The sequence below is a fragment of the Pantherophis guttatus genome, chromosome 1, assembly GCF_059756535.1.
Source record: "Pantherophis guttatus breed Tessera chromosome 1, ASM5975653v1, whole genome shotgun sequence".
NCBI lineage: Eukaryota > Metazoa > Chordata > Lepidosauria > Squamata > Colubridae > Pantherophis > Pantherophis guttatus.
Genome location: NC_142063.1, coordinates 246,513,349 through 246,526,890, shown reverse-complemented (window position 1 = coordinate 246,526,890; position 13,542 = coordinate 246,513,349). Strand labels below are relative to the sequence as shown.

The following is a 13,542-nucleotide window of genomic DNA, read 5'->3' as shown; positions in this document are numbered from 1 at the left end:
TTTCTAATACTTCTAAAATTTTTGAGGTAAAAGATGACATCCTACCAATTGTACTAGATGTACGATTTGACAAAAATATTGGGAGAAAGTAAATTGTGTTTATACAAGGAGCACTAAAGAGTCAGGAGTTAAGTGAATTGTGCTCCACTTTATGATCTTTTTGCCTCCGTTGTTAAGTAAATCATTGCAGTTAAGTAAATCAATCATTAAGCGAATCTGGCTTCCTCCATTGAATCTTATTGGAAACTGGCTGGAAAGATTACAAATGATGATCACATGACCCCAGGACAGTGCAACTATCATAAGTACATGCCAGTTGCCAAACACCTGAATTTTGATCATGTGTCTATGGAGATGCTGCAACAATTGTAAACCTGTCATAAATCACTGTTCGGGGCCGTTGTAACCTCAACTGGCCACTAAACTAATGGTTGTAAGTCAAGGACTATACGTAATGTAATGGTTAATTGAAGTAATTACATTACATTATTCTTACAAACCACCCTCCCCAAATTTAAAAGCAAAATCATCTGCTTTTTTTGCCCTTGGGCCTATTTTACTTCTTGAGATACAATATTTCCGCTCATTTATTGTTGCACAATATTAGTGCTACTAGCTGTTGGATTTTATTTAATGTGCCATGACAGCTGTTGGCTTGCCATTTTGCTGTTATAAAGCATGGATTGTGTACATTATAAGTGAACTGAAGTTTTCATATCTTTTTCTTTTTTTTTGCAATTTTCTCAGGGAATTATTTCTCAGCATTGAGTTATTTTATTATATCTACAACTTAGTGATCATACAAGACATAAGCCATATATATAATTTTTATGCAGGGGTATCCTGTGATATGAAAACTATTTCAACAGTTAGACTGAGCCATAAACCACACTAACGCCCTCACAAGAAACTCAAAGCCACTGAAAGGCTAACCGAATCCTCGTAGTGTCTATGGAGATTCTCAGTCATCCACCTTGTTCCAAAGGTGCTTTTTTTGCAAGGAATATAAACCATTCTCCACTATTCAATCAGAACTGTAGAAGCTTCTTGGATGAGAAGTGAACCATCTTCAAGGAAAAACAAAGAAAGTCCAACTGCCTTTTGAAAAAGCACCTTTGGGACAAATCTTCATAGTTTAAACCAGAGGTTATCAACATTGCAATATTGCCATTCCTAAAATAAACAATTGTTTGATTCTCTTCATGGAAAATGCACATTAGTAGTGTGTTCAGTCATCTCCCAAAACTCATTTTGGCCTTTAATCCCCATTTATTGTGCAGAACCTACTAGGCAAACCACAAATGAGTTTTGACCGTATCCAATTTTGCCTAGTCCTTCCTCCCACCCACCCACATTTTGTAATGCTTATTGCAGTCATGACTGACAGTTTTGAGAATCCTTGGGTTAAGTATAATTTTTAACTTTAACAATATGATCATCTGTATCAAATAAACAGATGATGCAATAATCCCAAATAAAGATGCGCAGCTCCCTTTTCCGCTGTTTCCAGTATGATTCATTCCCAAATATATTTATTACATCCTTCATTCAATCTGCACTAATTTAGCAATAATTTACAAAACAAAACGAAAGCCAAACAACTGACCATTGCTTCTAATAATTTGTACATGAAAGCTTTTTGTACTAATTGAACAGATGTACGACCCAAGATCACCTTAACCTTTTTTAAAAAAGGATAACAGAAAACATTTTAAACTGGGTTCCATTATTATCAGGCTAAGCAACAGGGAACTTTTAAAAATATAGGAAAAGTCAACGAATTACAAAAATGTATATAGATGATTATTTCTGCTGTATTTACTTCAGATGTTTTGGTTACAGAATTACCATTATCTATTGCAAACCATAGGCAACATTCTGATTTACAAAATTCACCTGGAAGTAAAGCTATATTTTAAAGACTTGCACAATCCTTGTTGGGTTAGACTCTTGCAAAATTCAAGGGGATGTTGCTTCAGAGGGCAAACCAGATTTCAGATATTCAGTATAAATCCTACAAACATTTTTAACCATACAATAAGTTTGCTAAATAATGGATTTGGAGTTTATAGATAGTACTCAGCTAGTATCCAACATACAATCTGCTGTCAGACTTCAACACATATAAATAACTTCCTGATATTGAAAAAGGGGATTAATGTATCCATTATATCAACCATTATCCATAAATAAATCCAAGCAGGTTTCAGGAACTGCACGCTTCCATTATTCAAAATACTGCATAGGATAGACATCTTATTCAAGTTACCCAACATGTATTTGTTAATTCAACATCACACTTTTTCCTTGGTAACAGTAATACAGCCAATACTGGGCATTGGGTCATGAATGCTCAGATACCAGAACTATTCTGCATTCAAGAAAAATGTTCCCTAGGAGGACGAAATAGATAGGAGACTTCACAGTCTGCAGATATGTTCTCAATGGATACCAAAACATTCACTCTAGAGTTCACTTTTCTTACTACTGAAGTTTCAAAGCATAGGTCTGATCAGTATCTCCACCTGGAATGTGTTGCATTCTGGCCAGCTGTTCTGGAGAAAAACAGCTGGTGCACACTTCCATCATTTTTTCTACACTGAGGGGAAAAAATAGACTTAAGAAAAGTTTATCTACTTCAGATCCAAGGATTTAATTTTGTCAGAGAACATATTTCTGGGGCTCTCTTTGCATGACTCACTAAAAATTTTCAGTGAATGATATGCATCAGCATCTTATTCCCTGCCTTCACTGAGATTGCATTTCAACAAAAAATCAAGACTTAGTATATTATCTAAATTTGAAATGACTCTAATTTTATGATGAGAGATTTACCTTTGTTAAAATATAATAAACAAGCTCTAAGAAGAGGGAAGCTGCTAGCTCTCCTGTGCTCATTAGCCAAGTATGTTGGCTTAACACATCAAAACACATTGCAAAGAGTTATGTTTTTAAGAAAGCTGCACTTAGGTATGACAACAGCCAAGATCCTACCACTAGTATTGACATATCTGCTAGCTCTAAATGTATAGATTCCAGTTAGCTACCAGATCACTTTACTAGGCCTCAAAGCCGAATACAAGTTCAAGCCAACGCAGCTCATCCCAGTATTCTTTCCTGGTTGCTCTTCTATAGTTCCAAAAGTGGCTCCAGGTAGCTCTCCATAGTAAAGAAAATATAATTAATAGGTGTTCATTGGAAAATGAGAGATTAGGGCATAACTGCTCCTATTACTCCAGCCATGGGCTGCACTCCTTGTAACGCAGAAAACAAAACTTCTAGCCTGGCCAGTGTAGAAATCCACCAGCTAAGACTAAAATCTGCACTTAGGGGACTTCCTCTGTTCAATGGGAATAACTAGGATCCTTCCACTTTCTTCAGTCCAAAACCTATAGGATCCCAATCAATGGCAAAAATAGTAGGGAAGCAGCAGGCGTTGTGGGGGTTACTTACAGCTCTAGTTTCGTACAGCACCAGTTTTTGCACAGAGCTGATGATCGGAGCCGCCGCAGGCATGGTAACACAGCGGAGGGGATTACACTCAAGGCACCTGCGAAAGCTCCCACCTGCCCTATAACGCCCCTTCCTCCTTTTTGAAGGCTAGGCTTGGCCTTGGCTAAGCTACGGCTCGAGATAAATGCGGACCGCGTGAACCCATTTTCTTCTCCGTTTTACTCGATCGGCGAGGGACCCTACGAGGAAGGGTCGATCGGGAGCCGAAGAAACAGGGGAGACGCACACCCTGTCTCCCCATCGAGAGTAGGCGGCTGTTCCGCCAACACCGAGCAAGATCGCGAGAGACTGACAGCTAAGGGAAGCGCAAAACCACGTGATTGAATTTGCCGGCGCCGCGGCCATTTTTGGTTTGGGAATGATACCGATTCTTGCCCGGAACAGAGGAAATTTTGACGCCAAATAGCCTTTTTCATCCTCTGCTCGCGCTATCGGCGAGTGGAATCTAGGAAATCTACCACGGGGGTAGTAACTTGCAGGACATAAGCTTTGTGAAGACGGCTCCCTTAACTTCTTTTTTTTCCCTAAAGGACTTCGGCTTTCGTGGATGAAAAATCCACGTCATCGTTTGCATGAAGTTGCATCCCTCTGTTCCCTAGGAGTACCCCACGCGGGTGTGAGTAACATTCCTGCCCACTGAGGCTAGTACTCTGTTGAGGCAGAATTCAAATCACAGGCATTGAATAGCAATAGCACTTAGACTTATATGCCGCTTCACTGTGCTTTACAGCTCTCTCTAAGTAGTTTATAATCAGCATATTGCCCCCAACAATCTGGGTCCTCGTTTTATCGACCTCGGAAGGATGGAAGGCTCAGTAAATCTTGAAACTACACTGCTCAAAAAAATAAAGGGAACACGAGCAGAAGACATCCGAGATCTGAATGAATGAAATAGCCTTATTAAATACTTTGTTCGTTACATACAGTAGTTTTGTGTTCCCTTTAGTTCTTTGAGCAGTGTATAAACTACTGTATGTAACGAACAAAGTATTTAATAAGGCTATTTCATTCATTCAGATCTCGGATGTCTTCTGCTTGTGTTCCCTTTATTTTTTTGAGCAGTATATATAGCAAGTACTACTTGACGTTTCAGCTTTCTTAAACCCCCCCCCCCTTTCTTTTTCATTCAGAAAAAGAGTTTTAAATATTCACACCAAGAAATCGGCTTCATTGAAATCAGCGAGACCCACCCACCCACCACCACCCCCGCGTGGATATGTCTATCGTTGCCCTGAGACCGTCGCTGAAACCGCTCAGCAAATGAGGGATTCCGTCATTTGCCACATTACAAGCCGATCCTGGGGCTGCAAGTCAGTTGCGCCCGTTTAACCCACGCAACGCCCGCCGAGGATCGGTCGGCTCCCTAAGAAGCTGAGAGTTTGCCCTAGGAGACGGTTAACATTGAAAAGCTCCCGTTAAAAACCGTTAGCGAAGCACCCTTAAACATTCTACGGGTTTCCTCGCGCTCTGCTGTGTAACGGCCCTTTTGTGGGCGGGATCGCGCAGGGACCGTTGATTGGGTGAAGCGAGCGGGGTGGGGGGTGGGGGTATTCCGAGAGAAAGAGAGAGGAGGCGGGGCGTTATCTCCACGGTTACGGGGGAACACAAATCGCTTGCGGAGCTTTCGTGCCGTGCTGTTGCCAAAGCGAAGCGGCGAAACCCCGCTTGGCCTCATCCTGCAGTAAGTCTTCCCTGGGTGACCCTTTTAATCCGTTTTCTGCGCCGGCAACGCTCGTGAAAATGATTTCATCAAGCTCATTTGTGCCCACCCTCGCGCCATAGTCAAGGTTGCCGAGTTGGGATGAAGCACCACTCTGTGATCGTTGGGTTTTGTTTCGTTTTTCATTCATTTACCATATTTTTACCTCGCTTTTTTGGTCCGTGCTCTCAAGAAGGGCTTTTATTTGAAAATAAAGGGGAAACCCAGCTCAAATTTACTATTAGTCATCATACCCCAGGGGACTGTGAAATACCTCTAGGAAGAGGCTGTTGGCAAATTTGGCTACGCAGGAAAACTTTTTTACCGAGCTGCTTTTATGCTGCAATTCATATGGCAGTGATATATTTATGAGGCTCACAGATTATATAGGTGTTCGTTGAACTGATGCCTGTTGTCTGCATGGACACATCCATAGGTTTTCATAGGCATCCCAGAAACTACAGGATCAGAAAAAATGAGTTTTTATTGCAGAAGTAGTGTGCCATTGCCTTCTTTCAGGATTTTTATTTTTGCTTGACTATTATTTTGGGATTCTTAATATAGTCAGTAGTCATAGGATTTTCTGGTTGTCTCCCATTCAAAAACTAGGTGCAACCCTATTCCCCTCCCCCCCCCATCAACCGAGATGAGCTACTTGCTGCTATAGCCGCAGATGTAAAAAGTAGTAAGGATCTTAATAACTAATTCTATCTTTTAAATGTAGATTGAATGATGGCATCTCCAGAAGATGAACAACCTTACCCTTTTGTAGATATATATGATGAAGATGAAGCTGACAGAGTCTTCCTTTTGTCCAAGCCTACTTGCTTCATCATCCTTGGAAAACCAGTAAGAAAAAGGCCGACATGATTAAATTGGCACTTTAAACAGACTAATTCAAAATACTGACACATATATATCTTTATTTAGAAATCCAATGAAATTCCATAAGTTTTATTGCTAGAAAAATGTACATGTAAGTAATAAAGTAATAATATCTGTGGAACATATGAACTCCTGAATAAAATTCATATTTTATGAATTTTATTCATAAAATATTTATGAATTTCATTCATAAAATGATGCTGTCGGTATGGCAAACTTTTTTTTTGCCAGGATATCTTTTCTAGATCACTGCTAGAATGTACAGCATGGCATGGCATAAAATATGGATTTCAGGGCCTCCCCAATCTGGAAATCCAGGAGCCTGGATAGCTCAGCAGACTAATGCATTGTAATTTAACTCCAGCTGTCTGCATTTAGTAAGTTCGAATCTTGCCAGGCTCAAGGTTGACTCAGCCTTCCATCCTTTCTAAGGTAGGTAAATTGAGGACCCAGTTTGTGGGGGCAATAAGCTGACTTTGTAAAAATATACAAAAGTATGAAGGCTATTGCTTAACGCATTGTAAGCCGCCCTGAGTCTCCGGAGAAGGGCAGCATATAAATCAATTTTTTTTAAAAATGTTCTGTCTCTGATTTTGTGACTCTGGATGGCATAACACCCCCCCAGTCAGAGCTGATGCATAAGTTGGGTTCCTCTTGAATTCATGATTCTTACTCAAGGAGCTGGTGACAGGAAACCGTTTGCACAAATCCATATTGTCAGTTGACTCCATTCATGGATCAGGGAACTCTTCCATATCTACTCACATTTTAATCAGCTTCCACTTGGAGTATTGCAATGCTTTATTCTTGGAGCTTCCTTTGAAAAGCAGTCAGAGGCTGCAACTGATCCAGTATGCAGCAGAACTTGTAGCCTTGGTATCCCATGGCATACCAAGGTATCACTGTTTCATGAGCTATATTGCTTTCAATAGCTTCCAAGTCTGGTTATCACCCATGTATGGCATGAGGTCAGGTTATTATGGGACTGACTGTTTCTGATAGTTTCTTCTCACCAAATCAGACAAAATGGGTCTGCTCTGGGTCTGTTAAGCAGTGTCAATTAGTTGGACCCAGAAAGCATACCTTTTCTGTCAGAGTGCCTGCCCTTCCCCTTCCCCTAACATTCAGATGGCCCTGAATTTGAAAGTCTCTCAGAAGGTTTTGAAAATCGTTTTCCTCAGACATTGAGGCTACAATGTTATCTGAGACCAGTAGGTATTTTTCATGATGCATTATGGGAGAATTTTGCTCAGAGCCTCAATTGCATTTTACTGTATTGTATTGTATTTATTCTATTTTATTGCTGTCTGTAGCAGGCAGGCAGATAAATGACTGTTTTGCTATATCACAAAGTATGGTGGCTATAGGGAGTCAATATAGAGGCTCATAAAATCTGTCCTTTTCATTCCACAATACTGAGTGTCACAATCTTATTTTGTAATATATCTTATGAGTTGGCTTCTGTCTAACTATACTCATGTGCCTGACCATACACCCTCTCGACTTTGCATTAGAAAACAAATTGCATTGATTGCTGTGGGATTTATTTCTGTCATGCATTTGAGATGATGCTGCATGGAGTTACAATTATCTGATTGATAATTGCAGTGGATCTACTGGTAATTCAGCAAGCCAAAATTTATATACACCATTAATGCTTCTGAATTTATTTGATTAGACTCTTCTTGAAATTCTCATTTGTATGGTTACTTACCATGATGGCAGGAGAATTTAGGAATTAGTTGCCATCTGTATAACTCCATTCTACTTTATACTGGTCCCAATAACACTTCTGAGGGGTATTCTCAGAATAAAGCAGTTCATGTCTTTCATATATATGTTTCTTGTGTATGTTATGTAATAAGCTGCTCCGAATCCTCAGAATTTAGTACTTTATGAATATGATTAATTGATTAATTTAAAAAATCAGCAGTAGGACCAAGCTCCTAATGTAACTCTATCAATTTTGCTTTGTAAAATGGAATTGTTTGCTAATATTATATTATATATTTAGTAGAAGCAAGCAAATGCATGATCATAGCCCCAGTTTTCTTTGTTTCTTTTTATCCCTAACATGAAACCTTACAAGCAGATACATAGCACAGAACATAGAATCACATTGATTTAACTACCAGAGCTAATGACTTAAAAGTGTCAAATATATCTTTGCTTTGAAAGGTAGCAAGAACAAGGAGACCATTTTTCAATAAAAAAATTGGAAAAGCAAAATATATTTCATACACAATTAGAGCCATATACAGGATTTCTGACATTTAATAATATGGATGGAAATTCTAGTCACTCCTTATTCTAATAAATATTTCAGTTTTCATTGTTTCATTCTAATTTATTATATTTGAAGCACTTCAATTCATTCTAGTTTTAATAATCCTTTTCTTTTTGTTTTCTCATTTTAAGGGTGTTGGGAAGAAAACATTAGCTAAAAAAATAGCCCAATTTTGGAAGTGCACTCTTGTAGATGGTAAATATAAAAACTATTCATTTTACTGTATTTCATTCTATGCATGTTTGTATAATTTCTAACATTCTAGAAACCTATTTAATTTAAAGAAAAAAGTGCAACATTTTCATGAACTAACATATAAATTCAGAAGAGTTTGACAATGTATATTCCTTTTCTGTTGGAGAGATTTTGAATTTTTAGCAGATACTACTGGGAGTATTGCCATATTTTTATAAAATGAATCTAATGCTTTGGAACTTGATTTCTGATGATGAAATAAGATATTCGCCGCCTACCCCTCTTTGAAAAACTTGTTTTAAAGATACTGATACTAAAGCTACCAAAACTTTTTTCTGCTCATTTATGGGTAATATCAGTGGTAACATAGACAGTAACCATATTACATAAAGTGTAATATAGTTAGAGAATTACTTAAAACAACAAGAAAAAGCTAGTCCACTCTACAAAGTTAATATAAGTACCATCAATCTCTACATTAAAACATTATAGTATTCTATCTATGATTTTTGTGTGATCCTAACCTGTATCCTACTTTCCATATTCCAATGTTGTTTCACATTCCATTATGGTCATACAAATATAACAGATACAAATTTAAAACACCAGTTGCAATATACATTTTTTAAATGAACCCTAATGAAGTCAGTAACAGTGACCTTGGTGAGAATAGGAAAGGAAAAAATATTGTAATGACATGTAATTTTTTTATTAAGGGGTTAATAAACTGCTTCTGCTAATCTCTGGACAAGTCATTAATCTTGAAAATGAAAAATGAAAAAAGTGAAAGAGTTGGATCAGAAGTTTTTTTTTTTTTAAGTCCATATGGGACCAGTAGAAAGAGGACATAAAAAGTCCTCTGTATTTGTGCAACATAAGGATTCCCTTAGTCTTATGGAAGATACGCCTTTAAATCTTATAGAAATTTTCTCCTAGTTGCCTCAATTTCAGTAATAATCTGAAGATTTTCTTCAAGATATTTTACCAATAATTTATGACTAAAACATGCTTGAGTCCAGCCTTTCCCATTCCATTTAAACTTAGCTTGCCATGATTAATTCACATAGAGAGTATGGGATAACTGAAGTGATTAGAGGGAAATATATATTCTCTATCAGGTACAGCTTTTTAGAAATCTATTTTTGGTTTTTAAATTAAGTTCTCCTCAGGGATATTCTGGCCCACAGAGAAACTACCTTACCTTTGGGAGCAGTAGTTTTTACATTAAATTTGCAAGAGTGGATAAAGAATGTAGCACAGCAAGCTAGTGATTGGATTCTGGCTTGTTCTTTTAGAATTAATTTGGCATCAGCAGGTTTCTGAGTAAAACCCTAAAACTATGAGGCAGCATGTACTTGATTTTCCAGTTTGTTCCCAGAAACATCATTTCTTTGAAGTGCTATCATTAGAACATAATTACAGTGATTTCTAAAGAATCCTGTGGCTAAAATTTCTGAATTTTTAAAATTGCAGTATAATTTTATTTAAGTTCTGAAAGGGAAATTGTTTATATGAGCCTATTCTTTGTTACCTGCTACTTTAAAATTAGAGCAGACAACAATTAGCACAACATGGGAGCCCTCTGGTGGCTAAAAGTGTCTTTTATTTTGTGGAAATCATGGTCAAGTACTAGATAAGCACACAGAACTATAATTAGACTTTTCTATTTAAATAGGAGTTTTAATGACAATGATAATTATCAGCCCATAGTAGGTACTCTGGAGGTCTAGAATTGGCTTTAGAGAAAAAGATATTGATTCCTTCTTCTCCAAAGTTGTAATAGTTGAAGAGAAAAAAGAAATGAAAATATTTAATGTTGTTTTACAATACTTAGGTAACATTTGGACTCTGGACAAATTATAATAGGAAGATATAATACAGCTATTGTACAGGTAGTTCTCCAGTTACAACAGTTCATTTAGTGACCATTTGAAGTTACAATGGCACTGAAAAAAGTGACTTATGACCGTTTTTCACACTTAAGACCATTGTAGCATCCCCATGGTGACATGATAAAAATTCAGACTTTTGACAAATGATTCATATTTATGATGGTTGCAATGTCCTAAGGTCGTGATCACTTTTTACAACCTTCTGAGAAGCAAAGTCAACGGGGAGGCAAGATTTGCTTAACAACCATGTTACTAATTTAACAACTGCAGTGATTTCACATAACTGTGACAAGAAACAGCAAAATTCACTTAACAACTGTCTTGCATAGCAAGAGTAATTTTGGGCTCAATTGTGGTCATAAGTCCAGGACTACCTGTACTATACATACAGTTGTGCTGGAGTCATTATAAAGAACAATAGTAGTGTATTAGTCATTTGAAAACACATTTTGATTCTTGGCCAATTAATGTGCATTTAAAGCATATCTCCAAACCCTGCTTAACAGGGATCAAAAAGGTTAGCATGTAAAAGAAGAAACCAGATGAAAGGCCCTGAGTAACATTGTCTATCTTTTCTCTTCTAACTTCCCCCTATTGGATATCATGTATCATCAATGCATGAAAGTACAGTTACAGTACAGTTACCTCACCTTTTGGTCATAATTTATTTGAGGAATTCACACATACACAGAGTGAAAGCATTGGAGAGTGAGATGGCACAGGCGCCAACCACAATTTTTGATTAATCTCAGTAAATGACATTTTAAAATATAAAAAAGCAAGCAAAGCCCATTCTTCAAAAAAAAAAAAATTACGAAAAAAGCACTTTTGTTTTCATATGGAAATCGCTTCTGAATTTCGTGCTTGATGTGGACAAGAATGTAACTTTGACTTTAGGTTTTATAAATTAGATTGATAGATCTTTATAGAAATTACTTGTTCATATTATTATGGAAAAACAAAAAGCTGTGATTTGATGCTAATACCTTATTCTACTGCAAACAGAGAGAGTCGGAAGTCAATACTTCTTTTTCTTTTCTTTTCCCTACCTTTCCTCACTTCTCTTTCCCCTTTCCCCTCCCTCCTCACTGCTCTTTTATTTACTTTTGTATTTTGTATTTTATAATACTGTATAACTTAATAAAAAAATGTTTACAGTTTTTAAAAAATTACAATAGCAAGAAAGATAATGGATGAAACAAACAAGTATGTTTTTTATCTTTCTTCCCTGTGTGGAATTATTGAAGACAAATTTTTGTCCACTTATGTTTGCATATCCTGTAAATCCACATTTGTGATCTGTTTGATTTGATACTAGCAGGATCCGTTTATGTTTCACTTTGTGCAAAACTGATTTATTTTGTATACCACTTAACATTACAAGCAAACTTCTTTTAATATTATCTCAACTATTGTCACATACCGGCCAGACTAGTTGTATGTCTGGATCTAACTCAATGAGTCATGCATTGTGCAACTTCTCTAGACATTTCAGGATATTTAGAAGTAATGTTAAGCATCTTGTATAATTTTCAAAGGAAAACTTGGCTACAGCACAGAAAGATAAATGTTCCTTAAAGAATTCACAGGAGATCAGATGTTACCTAACTAGAGCAACACAAAATATGGCCACTTCATGGTTTCTGCACTTATTATTGGCATTGCATTTATTATCTCTTTGTAGAGAGAGATATATACAAGAAACCATCACTGCAGATGTATTTTTATGGAAAAAGAATGCATGAACTTCAATATTAAAAATGTTGTTTTGAATTGCCATTTAAAGTTATCTAAATTCTGTTTTGCATTATACAGTACTGCATATATACATGCACACAGCACCATCTAAACAATTTTTATTTTTTTCTGTGTGATATATCCTTTTAGCTTTTGAAGTTATAAATGAAAACATAACAGCCGAAACAGAATATGGACTGAAGGTAAAGCCTGTACTTATTTATTTAAGCTTGGATTTTGAGGTATATTTTTGTATTTTATTCCTTAGTGAATTTATAATTCTTTCAATGAGCACTATTAGTTAAAGCCCACTTCAGCTCACAACTTTGAATTATTGCAATTTGATTGGATTTGAACTATGGGCAATGTACCAAGCTCAGTGGTAGACCACATGTTTTGCATATAGGTTCATTTTTTGGCATCTCCAGTTTAAGACAGTGCATCAGATAATATACAGTAGTAGAATTTATTCTTAAGGAGGTGCTATAAAAGAAAATAGAAAGAAGGAGGGAGAGGGAGGGAGGGAGGGAGGGAGAGAGGGAGGGAGGGAGAGAGAGAGAAAGAAAGAGAGAGAGAGAGAGAAGAGCAAAGATTTGTGGGAGTTGTAGTCCAAAACATAAAAGAAGGAATATTGAGAGCATCTGGATATTTTTTTTTATATAGTATAAGGCAGCTTTGCATATTAATTATATATCGCCTATTATATATTCTCAATGCAATTCAATATTTTACATTGTTCTCCTTAAGTGTAAGGACCTACTTTACCAAGGTCAAAATGTTCCTGAAGAGTTGGTGATAAAGATGCTTATGATCAAGCTGGACTCACCAGAGATTAATCACTTCGGTATGGGTTGCTGCATCTTCTTTTTTCCACTATTTATTAAGTAAGCTCATCATAATCCTAGAAATACATACCTCTGACTTATTTATTTGTCTGTCTGTTTCGTGGATTGTATGGGATTTAGAAAGCCAGTTTAGTGTAGTGGCTAAGGCATTAGGCTAGAAACCAGAAGCCGCTGAGTTCTGATCCTGCCTTGGATACAAAATCATCTGGATGACCTTGGTCCAGTTTCTTTCTATTTGCCCTAGAAAGGAGGTAATTGCTAGCCACTTCTGAAAAATCTTGCCAAGGCAAATTCAGGGACTTTTCCAGTCCTTATCCAGGCAGTCTCCAAAAATTGGACAATTTTTAACAGAAGAAATAAAAAGAACCAATATTGTGTAGTGATTAAGGCATCAGGCTAGAATCCAGGAAACCTGAACTTCTAGTCTCGTTTTAGGCATGAAGCCTGCTGGATGACCTTGGGCCCATCACTTTCTCTCAACTCTAGGAA

General features: G+C 36.9%; 2 protein-coding genes across 7 annotated transcripts in view; one reads left to right on the top strand and one right to left on the bottom strand.

The window, feature by feature from the left end:
* Nucleotides 1-4,989, bottom strand: part of FIG4 (FIG4 phosphoinositide 5-phosphatase) — an 84,842-nt gene extending 79,853 nt beyond the window's left edge. The window contains exon 1 of the mRNA XM_034409148.3: nt 3,454-4,989. Within this exon, the coding sequence (XP_034265039.1) occupies nt 3,454-3,516 (63 nt within the window). The 5' untranslated portion in view covers nt 3,517-4,989. The remainder of the gene's footprint in view (nt 1-3,453) is intronic.
* Nucleotides 4,990-5,014: 25 nt separating this feature from the next.
* The window catches only part of AK9 (adenylate kinase 9), a 68,190-nt gene continuing 59,662 nt past the window's right edge, over nt 5,015-13,542 (top strand). For 4 of the 6 annotated variants that reach the window (XR_015731398.1, XM_034409144.2, XM_087882634.1 and 1 more), the window contains exons 1-5: nt 5,028-5,194; nt 5,937-6,061; nt 8,516-8,579; nt 12,359-12,411; nt 12,956-13,052. Coding sequence is in view for 5 of the 6 variants with exons in the window: in XM_034409144.2 (XP_034265035.2) it covers nt 5,942-6,061; nt 8,516-8,579; nt 12,359-12,411; nt 12,956-13,052 (334 nt within the window). In the remaining variant the exon portion in view is untranslated. Of the gene's footprint in view, nt 5,195-5,936; nt 6,062-8,515; nt 8,580-12,358; nt 12,412-12,955; nt 13,053-13,542 lie in introns of all 6 variants that reach the window. The other 2 variants (XM_087882633.1, XM_034409143.2) reach the window with 1 other exon arrangement.